This window comes from Pelmatolapia mariae, linkage group LG7 (assembly GCF_036321145.2).
Source record: "Pelmatolapia mariae isolate MD_Pm_ZW linkage group LG7, Pm_UMD_F_2, whole genome shotgun sequence".
NCBI classification, from domain to species: domain Eukaryota; kingdom Metazoa; phylum Chordata; class Actinopteri; order Cichliformes; family Cichlidae; genus Pelmatolapia; species Pelmatolapia mariae.
Window position 1 is genome coordinate 62,110,720 of NC_086233.1, and position 24,370 is coordinate 62,135,089.

At 43.7% G+C, this 24,370-nt stretch overlaps 1 protein-coding gene across 1 annotated transcript; it reads right to left on the bottom strand.

The window, feature by feature from the left end:
• Positions 1 to 2,151: 2,151 nt before the first annotated feature.
• Positions 2,152 to 24,097, bottom strand: LOC134631864 (probable polypeptide N-acetylgalactosaminyltransferase 8). The gene is made up of 11 exons (XM_063480422.1): positions 23,920 to 24,097; positions 20,649 to 20,898; positions 20,270 to 20,436; positions 6,144 to 6,327; positions 5,691 to 5,888; positions 5,370 to 5,484; positions 5,102 to 5,287; positions 3,099 to 3,236; positions 2,721 to 2,816; positions 2,475 to 2,642; positions 2,152 to 2,286 (listed from the first exon to the last, which is right to left on the bottom strand). Exons 1-11 carry the CDS (start codon positions 24,095 to 24,097, stop codon positions 2,152 to 2,154), a joined length of 1,815 nt encoding a protein of 604 aa, XP_063336492.1.
• Between the last annotated feature and the right edge of the window lie 273 nt (positions 24,098 to 24,370).

Below are 24,370 nucleotides of genomic sequence, written 5' to 3' on the forward strand. Positions count from 1 at the left end.
CCTGGGAAGATTGGCAAGTGTCTGACATTTTTTTCCACTCGTGAATAATCTTTACCGGTGTGGAATGATGAACTTCAAAGTATTTGAAACTTGTAACCCTTCCCAGACACACACCCAAATCCTCCAGACCTTCTAAAGATCAGATGATTTTTTTATGTTTCTTTTATCCTTCTTTCTTTCTTTAAATTTAAATCCTAATATGTAAAACCTTGACAGTGAAAGAGTGTAAATGTTGCAGAATGTTGTTTTCAAAACTGCCTTTGTGGTCTTTCATACTTTGCATGTCTTGGAGCAAAACCTGTAGACACACCCAAGGTTACAAGTATAATGTTGTCACGGTTGTTACGGTTCCATTATGAAACAGGTTCCATTTATCAGCAGCATGTCTTAGACCACCCCTATCTTTCAACTGAGCTGTAAATTTCATGTCAGTGACATACCTGTAAAGTTTCTTAACTTCATCTTGAGTTCGTGTGACATTATTGCATTTAGAAATTCTGTCCATAGCCAGACAGGCAGGCAAATGCATAGGTGTGTGTAATAACCTTAATCTGAACCTCATTTTGACCTGGTGGCACACACAGACAATACTTCAGTGTGTTGGTAGGTACTCCAGCTGAACACATCCCTATTTCCTGTACCCTTTTCCAAGTATTTATGAGTCACATGCAACAGATTTTTAAACAATGGCTTCACTTTGATGGCAACTACACACCTAGAAACCTTCCAGACTACATTTGACTTTTAGTAGTCAATTGAGTGCATACATTTACAGCAAATCATTGTTTTTGGTCATAGTTTTTCCCTTTCAAGCCAGACGTTAATTGATTTAGTGAGGCTGTTGTGACAAAGGATTTGGCGCACACAGCAGTACAAGGTAAATGCATGTTTATTCACTGTTGCTTTTTAAGCTGTTTGTTCTCTGCAGCTGAATATGTGCTTAGAATAAGCATACAGTTCTGTCCCGGTCTCTCTCTCTTCTCTGGGCTCCAGCAGTTACTCAAATAGGGAAGGCTTAATAACACAATGCCTGCCAGGACACCACACCCCTGGACCCACTGGAACACCCCTCCACTGCATCTGAGACACATATCACACCGTCATCTCACTCACAATTTCGTTAAAATAAAATAAAAAATTGCTCGTTAATCTATAGTCAATCTATGGTCAGTCAAAAAAGAAGGAAAACAAAAACCTAATTTGTCCTTAAAGTTGGGAAATTACTGTCAAAATATGAAAAAACCCACAATTTAGCTCAATAAGATAAATATCTCAGAATGAAAAAGTACACTAAAGAATGAGCTCAACTAAATTTAAAATATAAAAAAGAGATTTTAAAAAAATCTAATTCTAAATACAGTACAATAAAGAGATTAAATCTTAAATGAATTAAAGTATTGTGGCGTCAGGTGAAAAAATGTTTTTGCATCTGTAACATTATGCAGAGTTAATGGAGTTTAGCATTGCAGCTCAATCAGGTGTACATAAAGTGGACCAAGAGCCCTTTTATTCACTCACAGGTGACGTCCAAGCCATACAGTCATCGTGCATTCCTGTTTTTCTTGCTGCAAGTGTTCAATGTCAGTTCTGCGAAAGATAATTCTTAAAAGGTATTATCTGTGGATCTGTGTATTGACAAAGACTACAGGTCGTGACTACATTTAACCGGAGCAATAAAGCTATTTTTACTTGTGGCTATTTGCACAATACAAGGGGTAAAAAGAGATGACACACCAGTCTAATGAACATGAATGCTTGCACCTGCACACCTGTGTTTTTCAATATTTTGCACAACACTATATCATAATTATTGTATCACAACATATGGATATACTATACTATATTTTCATGAATAAAATAAACCTCTTTTCAAAATGTTCAATTTTTGGATTTTGCACATTAGCTGTTCATTATTATGTCATAACTGTTTAAACTCCAGGAATTATGCAAATGTTTTAAAGGTAGAAAAATGTGTACTCTAGTTATTTGTAGTGAGTACTGTAGAATTGCAAACATTTTCCAGGGTAGTCAGCGATATCACTGCAAAAACACATTTAAATAGTTTTGACCTTTTTAAAAAAAAAATTTATTTTAAATGAGATCGAGTTTCAGCACACTTGAATATAACAGACGTTCATGTTAAAAACTGCACTAAAAACTTGTGACGAGATGCTCGATCCTCCAGCTCTGTCCACTGCACTGCTGAATGATGAGTTCATAGTAAAAGTTTGCTCCCTGGGCGATTTCAAGGCATCTGTTTGTTGCTTTGTTTATGATCGCTTGGCCCTGCCAAAGTTTGAGAGAAAGTATGAGGCAACAGTGCACAGCAAGTGTTTGTAAAAAACATTGGAGTATGTCAACAGGAGCATCTGAACATTTCTGACTTTAGCACCACCCACCAGTGGCACCTGAAAAGACACTATACAGGGACGTCATTTAAACACTACCATGATTGTTATCGACCAAGATCTTACTTGTTTGAAGTCCCAGTGCATGTGTAGTTCATTCATCTTTGCCAGTGGACACTCCTGCAGGGTGGGAGAACTTCCAGAGCCTGGATCAACCAGGCAGCGATTACTGTTATAATTGTGAGATATAATCCCCCCAATGATTATTTCACCATCTGTGTTGTAATAGCAGTGCTGTTAAAAAGAAAAGTAATAACTTCAAATTATATTCAGTCATATTTATTATCCTGGTAGTTTGGTTGTCTACATTACCTGTGGTTGTTGGAAGTGGCATCCATGGAGGATGGGGATATTTCCTGGAACAGGTCCTTGGTCCACACAGTGGCTCTTAAGAAGGTCGTTCTGTAACTGGAGTGTCAAAATTGCTTATTTGCTTTGTACTGAATCATATACTTAGTGTGTGGGTACAGTTTCTAAAAAATTATAGTTAAATCTCCCGGGCTTTGCTACTACATATTTTTTTTAACTTTTTTTTAAAATTTACCACATTTAGAGTCTTAAATCATGGAAAACCCCCTGAAATACAACTGAACTTTTAACACCACCGCATTTCTTATCTTGAACTTACTCTAATAGATATTTTTGTCCCTGTGACAAAGTGCTCAAAAAGCAAATTAAAAAGCCACTTACCACACCATAACCCAACATGTTATCCCATGTTAACAGACTGGGGTAGACATTTTCCAAGTACCATTTGAAAGGTTTACATTTCAGCTTCTCTCTGAGCTCCTTCCTCTGAGACACATCACCAATATCGACTCTGTGATCCTGTGTGTCAGATGTCACACCAGAAAACATGATTTCCACAGTAACATTCTTATTTCTAAAAGAAATGTCATGAAATGAATGCTGGCTAAAACAGCTGTGTTTACTGCACTTTTTGTGAAAAATTTTCAAGTATGAGGTAATAATGTGGCAGCGTTACCTTGGAAAGCCTTTCCCCCCCTACAAAAGTGTCATTTTGGCTAAAATAATCAATAAGAAGAAAATATTGTATAGATTTATACAGTGAACTTTTAAATAGAATAATAAATTTAGGGACAAAACAGCCAACCACCAAAAGGAAGCATCTCTCCTGAATAAATAGGAGAAATAGTATGCCAGGTACAAAAAAAGTTGAAGAAAGACATTCCTCAGTTTATGCTTGTAATTGGTAGTGTAAGCTAATTTGCATTATAAAGTAATTTATAATATAGGCTATACATACTCAGCTGTGATGATCCAGATCTGTCCATATAGAAATAAACTTTAATGGATACCTGCTATTCTTGTGTTCAGGTCCATATCTATATCCTTGGACTCTGTTAGAGTAGCCTTGCAAGATTTGCAGTTTGTGTTTGTGTGGGTCTCAAACTTAAATGAGCTGTGGGCCACTGCTGGCACTGTCATGTCATGTGAGGGACACTTTAGTGTTCAAGTAGTACAAAAAAACCCAACCAAACAAACAAGAAAACACTCACAAATATTTCTGAAAATGTAGCCTTTCAAATACTGTATAACAAGACAGAATTGCAAACGTGAACACAACTTTATTTCCTCCCTCTTAACTAACTGAAGGCTTTCATTGAAGTACCAAATAAACACATTGGTCCTCTTTCTGGCCAGACACGTGGCAGCACTTCTGCTATCATTTGGTTTCTATTTAACAAAATAAAAATGCAGAAATAAGTGTACACATTAGTTTTTGACTCTGTCACTGAACTAAGTCCCTCAACATGTTTGTACTCTCTGCTCATATTGCCTTCATATTAAGTCATTTTTAACATTGCACTCAACAACAAACAAATCCAAGCAAAAACTTCAGGGGCCAAATTGCATTATATGTCTTCATGTCTATAAGGGCCACAAGTAGGGGTGACGTGGGCCACAAGTGGCCCCCGGGAGTGGGGCGAGTTTGAGTCCCCACTTACAGCAGACCAATGAAACTAATGCCATTAAGCTCCTGGCACACGGTTTTTGTGCTGATCTTAATGCCAGATGAGGTTTGAAACAACCGTTTCTGAGTCAGCAGTGTTGGTGGCTTTTACACACTATGTGTCTTCCTATATGGTGACCCCCCAATAACTTTATACAGCCTCACCTTTTGTCTGAAGTAACATGTTATATTTTCCATTAGACTCCCCTCCCTGAAAGCCCACTTTCTATTGATTAGCTACCATTTTCTTATCAGAACCCAGTGCTTGAAAACCCCGCCTCATCATGTCTGCAGTGACCATATAAGGAAATCTGTGCCAAACTGACATCATCTTAGCACAAGACTGGAAACAAACATTGCAAATTAAGCTAACAGGGGTTGCATTTACACATACTGAGCTAAGTATTTCAAAGTCTAGTCACATTTCAGATGAGTATCCAATGCATAACAGAAAAAAGCAAGAGTGCAGTAGGTACAATTGAAATTAATAAATGTGTGTGAAGAAGTTAAATTAGGTGAAAACACCTTTAGATCATTAGCACACATGATATGCAGTATTGTTTACAGACAATGTTTCAAGAATACAAGATATTACAGCGTATTCATGTGAAGGACAGATTTCACATGTTCTGTTTAGAATCTAATGAGTTTGACAAGTAAAATACTGAAGAATACATGTACTAAACATAAACTTTAGATCTTAAATCATCATGCAAACCTCCAGTGGGACGTTCCACGCGATAAATACATTTTTCTTGTATTCATCTAACCAGATATCTGCCACCCTCAGAGCATTTCTTCTCATGGCAGGGCTGAGATCAGGTGCATATGGTTTATGGGCCCTCTCGATATGGGCTATCCTCGAGCAGGGCACAACCTCTATACTTCCTCCGCACAGCCACACCTGAGTAGACACAGATCAGATGGCCGTGATTGGCAAATCTTCAACCTTAAATCGTTTAAAAGCTTGGGCTATAATAACTTACACGAATTCCAAGTTCAACATTTTCCCCACCATAAACCATCATCCCACCATCCAGCCCACCAATTTCTCCAAGAAAAGCTCTGTCTGCTGCAAAGATTCCCATAACAGAGGGACTCCTGTGCAAAAACCAACACATCAGGGTTTTTTTTTTCCAACAATTGCCTTCCTATATTGTCTGCAATCCAATATCAAATAGAACAGACTAAGACACCAGACATAAAGCAATATTTCACTGTGGAACAACAAGAGAGTTTCCACTGATTCTTCAGCATAAATTTTGTGACGCTGTCTGTATCGCCTAATGCTTGCATGCTTCACGTACTTCCCTGGTTGTGATTCATCCATCTTCTTTATCCACTCAGAGCTAAAAGGCTCATATGTGCACCACATTGCCCAGTCAAAGCCGTGAGAAAATGGGATATATCTTTCCACGTGTAGGTCATCAAAATGGACCTTATCAAAGACAGGGGACACTACAACAGTCCTGTCAGATTTGATCCTGTCCAGCAAAGGTTCTGCCCTGCAGAAGAGGAACAAATAAAACACCAATGATCTCAAGAGAACTCTCCAGTCATTTTTCTGTTCATAAGATTTCATCCAAAATGACCATTTTTATTCGAACTTGAAGTGCTAGCAAAAGAAATAACTCATTAAATAAGGAGGGAAATGGGTACTTCAGATTAGTGGGGGACGTGTTCCTCGACTGCCTTCCTACTTTACTCTTGTTTTCCTGGGGGGGAAAAAAACAAGCCTTAAAGTTAAAACATGCACTTACCATCCTTCTGTGGCTTCAATATGGGCATCTAAAATGGCCACAACATCAGCTGTGGCATGCTCCCAACCGGATATCCGGGACTGCGATAAGCCCATTTGTTGCGTATGTCTCACTTTCTTCATTAATCCGGGCATCTCTTTGTTAATTTGATCTATGTAGTCTTGTAAGGGTTTTCCAAGGTCATCTGGAATTGAAATAGAGATCTGTGATAAAGCTGATGTAGGTCAAAATACTGAGTGACATTTGTTACGAGTCCGAAATTGGTGGAGAGTACAAAACTAGGACAGTCCAGAAGATTTGGGTCAAAGCAATCTTTATTGAAGTTCACGCGCGGGAAGACAATCACTGCATACATCAGCAAGGGTCTTCGCCAAAATTATACTTCAGATTGCTTTTATATCATCAGAGTATTATGACGCCCCCTCTTGCGTTTACAATCACATAATTTGCATGTACAGAACATTTATGTATTTTAAGAATTAACTGCAGACACAGGAGTTCCCCTTTTGGCATCTTCTTCCAAAGAAGGCAATAAACTCAGGCCTCTGTGGTCTCCAGGGGCTGGTCTTCTCCACTCGTCACCTGTTGTCAAGACAGAACCTCCAGTGCAGTATGTTAACTGAGTGCCTTCAGGCCTCTTCTTAAATCTGTTTCTAAGTTATATGTAATGTATATATGTATTTTGTAAGCCTGTGTGCAATCTTTCTTAAGCTCCCCACTTCCTTACCAATGTATCACCCAGACATCGCGCTGAATGAAGCTTGTGACCTTTATTTACCTGGGAAAGCTTCAACTCTTTAAGACCATGGAGCTGCAATGTGTGTAAAGATATAACAATATAAAATGGTTATGACTGCACCTGTGAGAGATTAATATGGTGTCAGTATGTTTAACTGTTTCAAGGCCAACTTGAAGCTATAAGCTGTGTGATTAATGCTATTGGCAAGGCTATGAAATATATTGTAATAATGAAGCAATTTCCTTTGATTCTCACAATCCTCCTTTTGACCTCTTGCCACAAGAGGTCACCACACCGTGTGCTGTGTCACTCCTCGGCCCCCTCAGTCGTTTCTACGTCCATTAATGGCATCATAGACACCGGGGTCACCACCCCGGGGTCCACTGCCCTCGTAATTACCTTTTCCAACAATCCTCTGACACAAGGAATGAGACAGCATCCGCAGGTGACCAAAATCCCTAGAAAAGCAGATACAGATAGCATGGCAGACATTACAAACCCTTTCCACTGGCCAAACACGGATGTCATCCAGCCCTCAAAGGGATTCTCAATTCCAGAATCTTCATGCATGGTTCTTGACAACGTTTTAAGACCTTCCAGAGCTCGGGTAACTGAGCCATCTGGGGCAGTATTATTAGGAATGAAAGTACAACACAGGTCACCAAACATAGCACAGACCCCTCCCCTCTCGGCCAGAACCATGTCGAGAGCGAGTCTGTTTTGGACCCCCATTAATGAGGTCGGGCCCAACTGCTCCGCCACTCCCTCAAAGGCATCCCTGGTCAGGTTTGAGAGTCTCAGCAGGTTATAATGGACATAATTTATTCTATCCACATTCTTGTTTGGGGTCACTGGAAAAAGAGCAGAAATGATTGGTAAGTTTTCAAAACCAGCTGCTACTTGATCTGCCAGTTTATACTCGTTAGGAACTCCCCTGGGCACTCCTATGGAGTCGATCCAGGTGGGTGAATTCATCCTAGGATCATATACATGTGTCCCCTTACCCAATACATGTCGCTTACGTCTGGCTGCCAGTGTGCGTGTGTTACTCTGGGGAATTGCTGTCACTCTGTTGCCGATTAATATCAGTTGAGCACCCAACCTTACCATTGCACAGGTCCCGACACTTCCCATTGGAACACGGACCAAAAGAGTTCTTTCCCCACAATAATAGTACAACCCACTTCTTGCCCAGGTACCTATTACTGTGTTCGAGTCATTCTTAGCATTGGTGGTTCTTCCTGTGAGTGTCGTAGCGCACCAACTGGGATCGATATCTCCCAGCTTGTATTTCACTTTGTCTGTGGAGAACTTAAAGCAAGTATAGTTATCTTTCTTGGGTCTAAATGGTCCTACCTTTGTACCTTTATCAATTGGCGGGAAGAGGCTGGCCAATATTGAACAATTGCCAGTACTCACCGCTTCTCTTGTGATTTGTAGCATGCAGTCATATCCCCATTTGTCCTCTGGATACAGTGGAGCGGGTTCTGTAAACAAGCGCGGCCTAGCTGAAGCACAAGCAACACAGTTAGATACATCTTGTTCTTTTGCATTTTGAGCCACCCAGTCCAGCCACAGGTTACTGTCACTGAAACCGGTGGCGCGTTCAATTAAGTCCTGAGGCTTCAACCTGGTGTAATCCACAATCAGGACTCGCCGCTTTTGCTCCTCGCGGGCAACAGTTAACGACCCGTTTCCCCAATCCCCTGTACTATTTATGACCGGAGGGTTGGGCTTTGGGTTTACTAAATTCACTCTAATCACACCTGTCGGGTCTGTCCCTGAAACATCTACCCCAATCACCAGGTAAAACACGCCTCCCGGACTATTTGACCTGGGCAAAGAGCTCCATGGTCCCAGAGAGAGGGTGATAGGGTTCTGTGAGGCAGAAAAGTCCCTCTGGATTGCTATCCCTTTCAATCCTTCAGGGACGTGTGGCTCCCACTTCACTCCAGTCCAGGCTACCACCTTGCTCCACCCCGGGATGCACCAGTGCCCCGCGGTATAAGACGCTAGCACTGGGCGGATTCCCCGGCTGGAGTGAGGGTTCCCTCCCCGGGTACAAATATCCGGGTGACTGCAGATCCACACGTCATATCCCCTCCAGCTGCTGTTTGCGCCTTTGCAGTTAATCACTTCACACAAATCAAAAGAGTATGAACTCGTGGACCCTTTAACGTAGTCCAATTCCATGCCATTATAAGCGCTGAGACACCCATCCCTTTTACCTGATACCTCTCGTTTGGGTCTCTGTAACGGCCCCATTTCAGTGTTCTGTTTTTCAGTCGGTGGAGGGCTGGGCTGACCTCCGTGCTCGGGTGGGCTGTTCCAGGCTATCTGCCAAAAATACACAAAAATACATATTAGCAAAAGTAATACTATCTTATATAACAACCATGTGGTTGTGAGGAGCATTTTTACCAATTTTCTCTCCTCACGCCTCCTGCTACGTGCCTGTATGTCAAATGCGTGCATGTTGTCATGTGAAACTTATACTTCTTTTATCAAAATATACTTATTTAAATGCTTTCCCCTTTTTTAATGTGTTACCACTCCCTTGCGTTGGCGTGGGGATCTCCTCCTTTGCTGTTCTTCTTGCTTCGGCCTCCCAGGTAGACTACTGTTCGGCCCGTTGCACGGGGGAGAGGATTTATTCTGCCTCTGGCTGTCGTCAGCCCCCGTGTTCGGTGGAGCTAGGTCGCTGTCCACCAGGCTCTCGTCTGCTGCAGCACACTGCGTCCAGTGATACCAATTTTCACCTTTTCCTTTCAAACGAACCGCTGTGGCCGTCCGAGCCGTCACCTCGTAGGGTCCGGTCCAGCGAGGCTCTTTCCACTTCCTCTTTATGACTTTCAGCCACACTGCTTTTGCCTCTGGAACCTCTCCTTCTGCCGTGGGCCTCCCGGCGGTCACCTGTTTTGTAAAACTGGACACAAGAGCTTTTACTTCATTAAAATATTCAGCATGAGACTTGTTACTTCTCTTAGACTGTTCTGTCGCTGGAGCCACCGTCCAAGGCGCCGGAAACTGCCGTCCTGTCAGCAGCTCATAGGGCGTGAAACCTGTGGATTGGTTAACAGAACATCTTATGGTCATCAAAGCAATTGGCAGGGCTGCAACCCAATTCAACCCTGTCTGTGCACAGATTTTAGCCAATTTGTTCTTCAAATTTAGGTTCATTCTTTCTACTTTTCCTTGGGACTGAGGATGGTACACTGTCCCGAATTTATGCTGGACTCCCAGCATTCTCTCCACCTCTGCTAGATCCTTATTTCTAAAATGGGTCCCGTTATCTGATCTAATTCTCTTGGGAAACCCATGCCTTGGGATGTAGTGGTTAATCAGACATTTAATCACACTTTTTGCATCCTCTCTTTTAGTAGCCCATGCCTCTGGCCAGCCGGTCAGAGCATCCACACATACCAACAAGTACCTCAGTCCTCCTGGTCCCCCATCCACCATGTCAGTGTAGTCAATCACAATTTCTTCTCCTGGTCTCTCTGGCATGAGGAACTTACCTGGTTCTGGCTTCACCGCTGGTTTTGGATTGTGTGCCCCACAGATCAGACACGTTCTGGCTTTTTCTTTTATCATGTCTCTCAGGTGAGGGTGCCACCAGTGACACAAGTTTCTCTCCATCTGTGCCACACCCACGTGACCAAGTCCATGTGCCTCACTTACCTTCTTTTCAGCCAGCTTGGCTGTTAGAGCCGGTCGCCCGTGGGGCCCTCTCCACAGACCTCCTTCTTTTCTGGCTCCTCGGGCCTGCCACACCTCCTTTTCTTCCTGAGTGACTTCTTCCTGCGCCCTTCTGGCTTCCTCCAACACATTAACGGTTGGCTCTTCTTCAGCAATAACCTCCACCATCTGTCTCCGTCCTTTGTAGCCTGCTGCTTCTTTGGCGGCTTCATCTGCTTTCTGGTTCCCTTTTGCTACCATTGTGTTTTCTTGAGAGTGTGCTTTACATTTTATGATACTTACCATGTCTGGGTCGTTCAGAGCGTCTTCCAGTTCCTCCATTTCCTTCTTATGGCATATTGGGGCATTGGTTGCTGTTCTGAAACCTGCTCTCTTCCATTGAGCGAGTTCCACGTGAGCTGCCCCGAATGCATAAGCTGAATCAGTGTAGATGTTCACCTTCATGTTCTTGGCCAGTCTCAGGGCTCGAGTCAGGGCTATTACTTCAGCTCTCTGTGCTGACTGCTGACCCTCTATTCTTCCAGCTTCTTGTACCTCATACTGTCGTCCTCTTCTGGAAACCACCGCGTAGCCTGCTTTCAGTCCTTCTTCATCCCGGTGACAACAGCCGTCTGTGAACCAGTCCTCCGCACCTATGATAGGTTCTGCTTTCAAATCTTCTCTGACCTTCTCTTCAGCTTCAGCTCTTTTGGCACAGTCGTGTGGTTCCCCTGACCCCATCAAGTCTGCCATGTTTATGCCCTCATGTGTAAACGTCAAATTTGGAGCATCCAGGACTTTGCTCAGTCTCTGTTGTCTCAGTGGTGTCATTGTGAAGGCTTGTGAGTTCACATATGCTACTACACTGTGTGTGGTGAGCACTTTAAGTGGATGTTCTCTTACTACATGTGCTGTTTTCTGAATGATTTTGGCTACCCCAGCTGCATGCTGTGTACATGGGGGATGTCTGGCCTCTGTTGGATTTAATCTTACACTGACATACATAAGCACATCCCTACCTCCTCCTTTTTTCTGAAACAAAACGCCATTCACAATCTCATTTGTTTCAGAAACATCAAGATAGAATGGTTCATCATAGTTGGGTGTGGCCAGATCTGTTGCTCTGGACAGGTCTTGTTTCAGTGAGATGAATGCTGTCTCTGTTGGTGGTGTCCATGGTAGCTCGGCCTTAAGGTTTCGAACGCCCACCTTTTTGATCAGGTCCCTTAATGGGGCCGTCTTACCCGCATAGTTCGGGATAAACTGTCTGCTGTAGCCTGTTAGGCCAAGAAAGGAAAGTAGTTCCTTCACAGTTCTTGGTTTTGGGTGTGTCAGAATCTGGTCTCTGTGTGTGTTCATTAAACCCACTGACCTGTGTGCAATGACTCGGCCCAGAAATGTTACTTCCGGTCGGACCAGCTGCAGTTTTTCTTTACTTACTTTAAACCCACATTCTGCCAAGCGGTTCAGAACCACCAGAGAGGCTGCTGTGCAGGCGGATGCGGACGGGGCTGCTATTAACAAGTCATCCACGTACTGAATGAGTGTACAACCTTCAGGCAGATGGCACGGTGACAGCGCGTCTTTCAGCACCTGGTTGAAAATGCCTGGAGACAAGGCGAAACCCTGTGGTAGGCGTGTGTATCTGTACTGCTGTCCTCTGTATGTGAATGAAAAAATGTCCCTGAGTGATTCATGCAGAGGGAGACAAAAGAAAGCATTAGCAAGATCAATACATGTAAACCACTTTTGTTCCCACGAGATGGCAGTTAAAGCCGTGTATGGGTTTGGTACAGGCACGGTGTCTGTACGTAGTATTGCATTAATCGCTCTCAAATCATGTGCCATCCTGTATTTGCCTGTCCCGTGCTTTTCTACTGGCAGAATAGGTGTGTTCCAGTATGATTGAGAGGGCTCGAGCACACCTACTTTCAACAACCCCTCAATTGTTTCTGCAATGCCTTCCTCAGCTTCTGGTTTATGTCTGTACTGAGGTCTCTCAATTGGCACTTCCGATTTCAGCTGAAACAGGACGGGTGAACAATTGGCCAGGCCAACATCCGTGGGCCCTGTTGACCACAAACAGTCAGGGAGCTGTGAAAGTGCTGCAACTGCGTCAGGGTGGTCTGTTTTTTCCCTGCCGTGTGTTCTTGAAATTTCTTTGTGTTCTACAACCACCGCGTCGTTGGACAGACAGGTGATTCGGTAGGTTTTGCACTGTGGTGCATACCAGACATTTGGGATTTGAGTACTTTGCCACCAGCTGTTATCCAGGGCTCGCTTGACCATCGGACCCAACTCTCGGGCCTGATGACCGACGTGGACCGCCAAAGTGACATGGGGAGCTGAATCGGAGCCCATCTCGTACCAAAGCAGTTGTTCTTCCGTCAATTTTGCAGCCGCTGCTACCCCTTCCGGGCCCACATAAATGTTATGGCAACGCACGCTCCAAATTTGACCTTCGAGGTCATTTTCAAAATTTTCTCGGTACGTGTCATCGTCGTCCCTATCATAAAACAGAGTGACGTGGTAAGGGTCACGCGGCGGGGTGTAGACGGCCAGGCTCATTATCCAGGGTCTCCACAGCTCATATTGTCTCAGAATGCCGTCTTCCACCAGCCTCCCCCAGTAGATGTCGGCTGTAGCTTGTTCAGAGTCTTGGAGCAGATATTGAGTCTTTGTATGTGTCCCCAGGCACGGGAACTGGTTTCCGCCCGGCAAAGTAACCGTCAGGCCATCTGCGGAACAGGTGATGGTAGCTCCTAGCTTCACAAGCAGATCTCTGCCCATGAGATTTACTGGTACCTGTGGCGACACCACATATCTGTGCTTCAAAGTCTGTCTTCCCAGCTCAGTAAGTGCTGGATCAGTTAATGGCAGAGTCATTGGAACCCCGGAGAAACCAACCACGCTCACAGTGTGGTCAGAGATGGTTGCACTGTTTGGTGTGGATATAAGCGTGGAGTAGGTCGCTCCAGTGTCCACCAGGAAGGTCAGTGGTGTTCCTTCCACAGTCATTGACAGCATGGGATCTGCCATTCCCACACCGTCCGGTTTCTCAGGGCCCCGTCAATATTGCTCTTCCCAGCCCCAGTCTGCCACTGGATACTGGGCGAGTGGCGCTGCACCTGGGTTAGGAGCTTGGTGTCCACCTCTGTATACACCTCTTCCTCTGGGAGTTCCACGTGCCTGGGTTTGGTAGCCTCGCCCACGGTAGTTTTGGGGCTGTTCCGGGCAGTCTCTCGCCCAATGTCCCTCTGCTCCACATCTCAGACAGGCATTCCATGACGCATAGCTGGGATTCCCCGTCCCACGAGCCCTTTGTCCTCTCCCGGCGTAACCACCACGCCCTCTGTATGGTCTCGCCACCCCCCAATTCCCCGCAGGTTGTCTCTGCCTTGGTGCGTTGACGGGCCAGCGGTCATCAGGATAAAGGTTAGGGTCCAGATCTGGCCACTCTGGCACGGGATCAGGCTGTGGCTTAGCCACCATCATTTTCTTTGTGGCTTCCTTACTTTCCTTCTTTCTATCGCTTGCTTTGTCTTTTGCTTCCGCCAGCTGTAGCTTCACCAGCCACGCCTGCGCTTCTTCCAGCTCCCTTTTCTGCTTGTTCACATCATCCTTTTCCAACATCAACCGATGCGTTACATGCCTCTCCCATTGGGTGGAGTCAGCCACAGCAAAATCTGGATTTTTCTCCAAATCAGCTCTCACCTGCTGAGGCAGCCCTGCCAGCACCGCCGCTCTGAACCAAGCTCTTGATTCTCCTTCTTGGCCAGGATGTATCCCTGTTTCTGACATCCACTGCTCTTTTGCTCTTGCTAGAAACTCTAAAGGTGTGTATTGGGGATCCCAGACTATTTTAGGAATGGCTCCTGTATTTGGGGTAGGGTACTTTTCACGTACTGCATTTGCTAGGGCATTTCGCACCTCACAATATGGCACGTTATTTGCGTAGAGAGTTGTTCCTGCGATTGCTTCGACGTCTGCCAGAGCGCCCCCTAGCATAACTCTTCCGGCCGCCGCGCGGAAGTCGCCGATGGCAATTTCCTCTCCTTCTGTTAGCATGTTCAGTTTCCTCAGCCATTTTGCTCCTCCTTCTGTGATGGGTGGCAGTTGTCTAACCAATGCTTCCAAATCTCTTACCTTATATGCTCGGTAAATTGGTTCATGTTTGGGGCCCATTATCAGCGGCAAGTTACGGCTTGGTCTTTGGGCTTCATCCTCAAATTCCACTTCTCTGCTCTTCCCAGTCTTTCCTGAATTTCTTGAGGTGTCAAATATGGATTGGCGCTCCCCTTTGACGGTGGGCCTAGGTTTTGTGTCTGGGGCTCTGTACACTGTTCTACTGCGCAAATCCAGATTTCTGTCCTGCTCACAATCGCCTTGTCCTTCAGTCTCCTCCTGTTCTTCGTCCTCCTCCTCTTCCGACGAGGTCTTGCGATCTTTTATGTCCTCCTCCATCACTCTCCTCAGTACTTTCTTCCCTTTCCATCCAGGCTTGAGATCCTTCATTTCCTCCTCCGCAAGTTCCTTCAGGGCTTTTTGCTTTGCGGCGGTCAACGTGTCTACTACCGCCAGTAGGGCGTCTCTGTCCTCGTGCATACGCCCACGAACTTGCCCGTCCCAGAGGTCCTTCTTCTGTGTGTACTGCTTACCTGCTTGGCTCACTCTCTGTCCCATGTGGAACGGCAACTCAGCAAACTCTGACCTTCTTTCTTCTTCATCTGGTGAAGTCACCTCTTCAGTCGGGGCAGCAGGTGAGGCTTCGGTGTGAGACACCACCGTCGCTGCCGGTTCTCCTGCTGAGTCCTGCATCGTCCGGGCCAGGCGACACGATACCACACCTGGACCTGCGGTACAGGCCGTCTGTGTCCCCGCATTCTCCATGCTCTGCTGTCCCACCGCCGTCACTTCCTCAGCTTGTGTTGCCCCGGGCATGCTGGAGTACTGGACATTTACGAGTCCTCCGACCGCAATGCCAGTTTGTCCACCAGGGCCATGCACTTGTCCTCCTTCTATGGTCATTACTGGCATCACATAAGGGGGAGGAGCCTCGGCTCCACCAGGCTGTGGCGGGGCACTGGGAAGTTGAGTGATCCACGGATATATTGTTGGTGTGTGAGGGTTATTCACTCCTTCGCTTTTTAGCGTCAGTTTTATCATTTTGTCCTCCAACTTTTCATTATCTTCCTGTAATTTCTGCATTAATTTCATTATACTTGCCATTTCTTCTTCCTTTGCTCGCTCAGACTCTTCCACTTTTTCCTTCATCCAGGACGATACTGCACTGCACATCATCATCCACTTGCAGCAGTTCCCATGCATTGCCTTCAGGACCGTCATTTCCTTTTTTGTTTTCCGGTTGACTGAGCGGCCTCCTGATTGCTCCTGTAAGTTTTTTAGTATCTTCTCACATCTCTCTCCCTCTGTTTTAAGCACGGCGTCCAGTGGTGTCCTTTCATCTAAACCTTTGTGTTGTAATGCAAGAATTTTGCTTACCTCTTCTTCCATGGCTCGACACTCCTTCTCAGCTGCTTTAGATGAACCTGTACAGGCCATTCTTACGGCCTTTTTCAGCTCCTCCATCTGGTCTTTCAATGTTTTGTAGCGTCTCTGTCCGGTACCTGAGCTGTCAGCCATTTTGTGTCTTCCTGTAAGACAGCACTTACCTCTTCAAAATGGCTGCTGTCGGCTCCTCCCTTTCAGTCACCCACCGGCACTTCCCAGTTCAGCTCAGTGCTCGTCCGTCCGCTCTAACAGTCACTTCCTCTTTTTAATTCTGCTTGGTGACACACACACAGTGAACTCATGATCCACCACATCATTCGTATCATCAGGCACCCATTCACCCCTTACCCAAAGGCAGTCAGCATAGGAAAATATAGAAAAAGTGAAATACCTACCACTCAATTAATCATTGTTATGTTAGTGTGTTTGGTTTGGTTTTGTGTGTCACAATGTGAATAAAACTATTTCTGCACCCCTCAAGGGACCTCAGTATGCCTGTCAGGAAACAGATGCACTGCCATTCACGCACCAGTGAGCAAAGGGGAACCACACCCTAGCTGTCTAGGGACCAAGCATCTCTTCAGCATATGTCATCTAATAATACATCAGACGTTATCAGCTAAAGCAATTATGCACAAGCTTCAGATCAATATTTCAAACTAGCACATTATTACCGCAAATGCAAGGCTACTAAAACACCACCTTAACATTATCACTGTCACTCTCCATGTCCTTCATCTTGTGATGTCTCTGGGGAAATCTGAACGTCCTCGCACAAATCCACTATAGCACTAAATAATGAAAAGCTCGTGGTCAACCACCAGACAATTTCAGCTTCTGTAATAGTTGTGGCCACTTCAATATCTACAGGGTCGTCAGGCGCGTCTGCCCGTTCTCCATGGAAAACCCGAGTCGCCCTGTAGAGACCGTCCCCCAGAGGAATAAGTTTTATGCTGCAGTAACCAAAAGTGAACATCTTCCTCTTTCAAATTGTTATGTGTGTACTGAGAAATAGCAAACAAAATTAATTTACTTCCTACCATGTGCTAGGCTGCACAGCACATGTAATGAAGCTGAAACTGAAAACTATACATATAACAGGAAATTAAACATAGGCCTATAACCCAACAGTGGCCTATAGCTCTACAGTTCTGCGGCCTCCTCGCTATTGTGTTCTACAATCTCCCGCAGGGAGGTTACCAAACGCAGGCAATCATGTAATAGCAGGGGGAATTCTGTTTCAGTCAAATTAAGAGTGATACTAAAGTAATGATCAGTAAGACCAACCTCACAGCAAACCCGCAGTTCAGTTTCTACCCACCATGTGTCACCATATGTCACTGGAGTCAACACCAGACTGAAAGTGAATCCAGTCATATTTCTACTAACCGACTCCAAATCAACATCTTGTGTGTCCTCCATTGAATGTACGTGTGCTCTTTAAGACTGACAGTCCAATGTCCTACACACACAAATACAATGCGAGCTATCCCGTCCACTGGAAGTTAATGTCAAAATCCTGAAAAGCGCGCTCACAAAGGTCCGGAAAGTCACGTTCCGCCTCAACGGGATTGGTATAGGGATTACAGTATAATTCCAGTGCCCGAAAAATAATCAAACTGCGATTGGTAAAGTCTAATACGAGTTGTTGCGAATTTCTTATTACTGCAGTTACTAAAAAACCATAACGAGCGTCTGAAAGTAGAGCTTCACAACGACAGGTGACGTTTGCAATATCACCTGTCCATGTATATTCAACCACACAAGAGCCGCTATCAAACATGCGAGCTAAATGAGGCAGGGAGTTATCCCCGCCACTCAAACAGAATGTTAAAGTCCCTGAATGCCGTTGCACAAAATATAGCAAAGTCGCGTTCTGCGTCAGTGGGGCTTAAGTTTATATGTTCTCTACAGTACAATCGAATAGCAGTAAATATAACGACACAACTGCATGCAAAGTCTACTAATCTGTCTTCTGATCTGTCTATCAGTGAGGTAATTTTAAAACCGTAGGTAATGTCTGAAGAGACAAGGTGACATCGACAGGTTACAACATAAAACTCACCTATCGGCGTATGTTGAAGTAAGCAATAGCCAGAATCAGGCATGTGTGTATGTGTAAAGTTTATATTATATACTTAAAATATTAAAAGTACAAAGAAACTGCAAAACGCAAGTGCTATGAAGTACATCAAGAGTGAAATAGTTCCGGTACGAGAAAAATAGAAGCTAGAACAATGCCCAATAATTAAACAAAGACAAAATAAAAGTTATTTCCTTAAAACACCATATAGAACCAACGTAATAGTAACCAAGTAAAAATTAAAGTAATTCTTTCCTTAAAACACCAGCAAGTCGTCTTTAACCAGGCTGTCCAGTCAGTCATTAGTCACTCATTAGTAAACAGGAAATGTGATTTCACATACACCTAATTTACATAGACACCCACACACACAATGTAAAAATAACCAACTAACTGCAGTGCCCTTGGCAGACAGAAAATGTACACAGACAGAAATATTGTACCAACAAAATATAACCTAGAGACGTCTTATAAGATATACAAATATATACAAGGCCTTAAAGTACGTACCCTACAAAATTTAGACAAATTTTAAATTAACCCTCCAAGGGACAAACTCCAAGTTTTTGATAATCAATGACAGTATCAGGTCCAACCTGTATCTGTTCTAATTGCTAAGGTTCCTAAGTCAATTTAAAAGCGTCCAACGCCCAAGGTCCAACCTTTGCTACCCAAAAAAGTGCATAAACCGTTCCAAACGGTAAAGTGGTCCAACCACTAGTTATTCTGGAGTGCCCCAAACTCCACAGTGACCAACTGACTATCCCTCAAAAGAGGACAAGATCTAAGCGTCCTTGACCTTGGCAAGCGTTACCTCTGAGCAATGCACTTCTTAGAACTCCCAGAGTTCCGTTCTACAGAAATTTAATTACTTTTGAAGACACCCTATGAAACCACCAAACCTACTATACTGATGTCCAAGCCCAGCTTTATAATCAATTAAGACTGTATTACCATATACAGATTTCAAATGACCTATGTCCTAAATTCAGTAGTCCAACTACTTTACTTTTTCTTTTTCCTATTTCCGTTACTTTTACCTTTTCTTATTCAGCAGTCCAACTGCATTTAACTTATCCTTTTCTTATTTCAATGTATAAACTACACAACATCAGAACCTAAGAACACAAACAGTCATCAGTAATCTAATGAGTAGACATCAATTTCAATCATCCAATTCGGCACACTTCGGAATATTTCAACAGGTAGTGCCTACCTTTTGAGATGGGCTGCCCTTTGTCCACTCAGATCGATCACTGCCTCCTGATTGTGCGACCCCCTCGGACGTCCACAACGCCACTCTCTCCTCAACCAACACCGGCCAATGCACCAATTGTTACGAGTCCGAAATTGGTGGAGAGTACAAAACTAGGACAGTCCAGAAGATTTGGGTCAAAGCAATCTTTATTGAAGTTCACGCGCGGGAAGACAATCACTGCATACATCAGCAAGGGTCTTCGCCAAAATTATACTTCAGATTGCTTTTATATCATCAGAGTATTATGACGCCCCCTCTTGCGTTTACAATCACATAATTTGCATGTACAGAACATTTATGTATTTTAAGAATTAACTGCAGACACAGGAGTTCCCCTTTTGGCATCTTCTTCCAAAGAAGGCAATAAACTCAGGCCTCTGTGGTCTCCAGGGGCTGGTCTTCTCCACTCGTCACCTGTTGTCAAGACAGAACCTCCAGTGCAGTATGTTAACTGAGTGCCTTCAGGCCTCTTCTTAAATCTGTTTCTAAGTTATATGTAATGTATATATGTATTTTGTAAGCCTGTGTGCAATCTTTCTTAAGCTCCCCACTTCCTTACCAATGTATCACCCAGACATCGCGCTGAATGAAGCTTGTGACCTTTATTTACCTGGGAAAGCTTCAACTCTTTAAGACCATGGAGCTGCAATGTGTGTAAAGATATAACAATATAAAATGGTTATGACTGCACCTGTGAGAGATTAATATGGTGTCAGTATGTTTAACTGTTTCAAGGCCAACTTGAAGCTATAAGCTGTGTGATTAATGCTATTGGCAAGGCTATGAAATATATTGTAATAATGAAGCAATTTCCTTTGATTCTCACACATTCAAGAGGACAATCTTTGTAAGCTTACTGTAATTGCTGTAGTCATCCACCAGAATGATTTCTTTCAGCAGCTGCTTTGGAGTGTGGGTGATTATACTTCGTATTGCTCTCTTAATGACAGACAGGGCCTCATTTATGTAGATGAGTATCACACTGATGCTCGGCAGATCTTTGGGATATTTCTTTGCCAGACATCTAAACGGCATGAGATGGTGTGTATTGGATTAATGTTTTAGTAAGCTCAAACAGACCATTAGCCCAGCCCCGTTTTTTGAGGTTTACTTGGGAGTAGTGAGATAGTTTTAAGCTCTTCTAGGACAAAGGATGACAACATTGGAATTTACAGCAAAAAATAAATAAATAACTAAAAATACTTGACCGTCATGGATCTCATTAACAAAATGTACCTGCTATGTCTTGTGTCTTGAAGCTTCCTGTCAAGTGGCAGCTGGTTACTCAGGAAGGCATTGTATCCATAAATCTGAAACAGACCTTCAGCTTCCTTCTGCTCTTGTTCTGTCAGGCCATCGCCCCACTTGGTAAACAGGACGGAGTTTGGGTATAACTTTGACATAATGATCTTCTCTTCTTCTTTGTCCACATTTTTTAAAATGGAATTTGTGAAATTCTTTTGACCTAAAACCTCGGTTAGCTTTGCTTTTGTGGAGGTTGAAAAACAGAAGGATGAAAACTGTTATTCATTGTTGGGGCAAAAAAAGAAGAAATTGGCTAACAGAATTGTTTCGACTTATCAAGTGCTCTTCAAAAACTCGTCACACAGATCAAATCTAGCATGCATCTTTGCCCTTTTGGGTTCCTAACATTGAAAAAGAAAAAACTGTCATTTTACCTGAGTTTGTTATTAAAACAGTACTCCACCTTAATCATGGCCATATTTGTTATGATTAAATACAACAACCAAAACATGAGCAGGGTAAAGCAATGTCTATAAAAATGAAAAATGGGTGAATATGCTTGAAGAGCAATGCCATATAAGATGGACCAAGCTGTGTTTAACAGCAACATTCACCAAGAAAACTATACACGAGAAACCTTAGTGGACAATTCTTTATTTATGCACTGAATAGCATTAAAGAAAAAGCACTGAAAGGAGATTTCTCATTGGTTGCAACCCTTATATAGTTGACAGTCTTGGCTTGCTCTGTCTCATTCAGTTCTGCTTTCAGGTAATGGAAGCAGTGGTGGCGATGTAGATTCCCAATAGCCTTTTGCTCTACACTGAAAGCACCAGTGTTGGGTAAGTTACTTTAAATTAGTAACTTCGTTACATTACTAGTTACCTCTATCAAAAGTAACTCCGTTACTTCAAATTACTTGTTACTTTCAAAGTAACTAGTTACTAGACAAAGTAACTTTGGTTTTATACAGAATTCTCTTGTTAATGTGTTGCTTCCGTAACTGGATACCCAGCAAGATTGCCAGTCTCCTAGCTTGCTTACTTGCCACAAGTGCACTGTGCCACCTACCAACAGAAAGGAAAAATAATGTGCATATTTCAATGAGAGAAATCCAACACCTGGACCGTCGTCATCGACTGCCGCCATGATTCTAGCCTACGTCACAGCGTCACGTGTGCTTTTTACATCCAGCACGAAAACTGCAGTCGTGGTGCTTTCGATTGTATTCAGAACTCGGAAATTCTGCCTTCCGAGTAGGAAGATGAGCTGCATACAGGGCTGGACTGGGACAAAAAAATCGACCCGGGCATTTTGACTAGAGCCCGGCCCGCCATTACAGGAAAAATCATAAAGCCTTTGAATGAAAACAAACGCTGTTCTGACAGTGATGTACACTGTCTTGTTGTATCAATCTATCAATCGTTTGTTGTAAGATTCAGATAATTATTTTTTTTTAATTTAGACATTTTAAATGAGAATAAGAAAGAAAAGTACTTCATTGTGCCCCCCTTTCCCTATTAATGCCTTACCTGGCCCCCCTGGCAAAACTTTCCTAGATCCGCCCCTGCACAGTTACCAGCTGTCAGCTACTTAGAAAAGGATCCTGGTGTTATTTGTCTCTCAGAAACAGTTCATAACTTCCCTTCAACTCATTCATGTCACCTAAAAGGTAAACCTGTTTCTCCATCACCTGTTCAGCTCTGATGATTCAGTAAGGACATCTCCTGGTTTCATCTTCATGTTTCCCTCTCACCAGATAACCAAACCGACATCATGACCAGCAGCTTTTACAGCTGTGGCTCCAGCAAACATCAGCTGATACTAGAAGGCAGTAGCGGTTTTTGATACGGGCGACACGGGCGGTTGCCCGGGGCGGCATCACGGGCATCGGCAAAAAAAAAAAAAAATAAATAAAAAAATTGCTCGTACTCATGCTGCCCCGAAGTCATGCCAGCGCATATTGGGAATGGCATGGGCACCGATCGGTTTTCTATCGCCCATTTGCTGGGAGTAAGGGCGCCCTCCGTTTGCGAGGTGCGCCTGCTGCTTGCGGCACAGGGAAGAGAGGGCGGGGCGGCGGGGGATTCTCTGGCTGGCTGGAGCAGCATCTAATAACCAACTCGCAAAATAAAACAAAATAAAAACAAACCAACAGTGGGGGGGGGGCAGAGGGCGTGTTCGCCCAGGGCGCCAAACAGGCTAGGACCGCCACTGCTAGAAGGTGATATTAAATAAATTCTAACAACAGCTGATCAAGTTTAAACGTGCTGCTGTTGTTTAGCGCGACATCCCTGGTTTCTTCTTTCTGGCGCAAAGTGGACGATAAACAAACAAGAGAGAAAAGCCGATCAGCTGATCATTGATCAGTTTCATTATTGAAGTAGCAACAGGAGAGGGAGGGGAGAGAATTAGAGGAGAAGAGGCAGCTGTGCAGCAAAGACACAGAATAAATCCAGCTTTGTGTCTTTTTCCATTCTAGCTGAAGTACGGGACAAACTGTGTTCCTTCTCAGCTCAATACGAAACGCGAAATATTTTCTCTGAATACGGGACGATTACGTTTTTTACAGGACGGTTGGCAACTCTACTAACCTTATGAACAAAAAAAAGTTCAACATCGGTAACATCATAGCACCCACCCAGCTGTATAGAAACTCCGTCAAACTCCACCTAAACTTGGTTTATATCTGACCCAGATAGACTGCAGGTCATAACTTCTTACCTGAAGTTCAGTTCACCTGACACTCGGACCAGCGGCCGCCTCGGGTCTCTGCTCCTCCCGCCTCCCCTTTCCCTCATCCACCTGCTGGCCTCCATCGCTTGCTAATGTTACTGAATCTGTGGAAGCTCCGCGATAGCCACCACACGAAGTAACGAATAACGAGCCTATCTAAATCCCAGTAACGATTAACGCGTTCCTGATTTTCGCATAGTAACTAGTTACCGTGCTCGTTACCACAATAATAACGTAGTTACTGTAACGTGTTACTTAATAACGCGTTAGTCCCTACACTGGGAAGCACATACTCCAGACCAACCAACACCACCATGACTTAACAGAGCAACTATTCATAAAAAGAGAGCCATGAGATTGGGAGTACACATTTACTTTTGACACACATACATTTCTTGTGAATGGTGGATTTTTTACAATGTGATAGCTAATAATAAGTTAAGCTATTTCACTGAAGAGTAACTTTATCAATAATGTTGAAAAGAAGTCAGCGTGTGAGAATGTGAACTTTGAAACTGATACTCACTCAGTTTGTTTAGAGTCTGTTCAATCCTGTCCAGTTTTCTCTTTACAAGTTCTTGATCAGCTACTCCCTCAGGAATAGATTTTCTGGGTTTACAACTTCGATTTGTGTAGATGATGAAAATGTATAGTGACAACAAAAATGATCCGATTATTCCAACTCTTCGTATGTTTACCTTCATTGTGGTTTCTCACAGAGGATCACAGTGTAATTCTGTCCTCTGCAGCATTTCAGCTTTCTGTGTCCGTTTGAACAGGCTTTAAAACTCAAGCTGTATAATAAAGCATATCTTATCTTAAAGTTCAAACATTTCTGAAAGAAAAAAAAAACCTCACACAACTATTAAATAGTCTTTTACTGACGTAAAGGTGCAGAGGTGATGCCAACAACCGTTATCAGGCTAACAATAAAGGTTTCAAAGTGCACTCAGTAAATTTCATGTGCTTGTAAAACT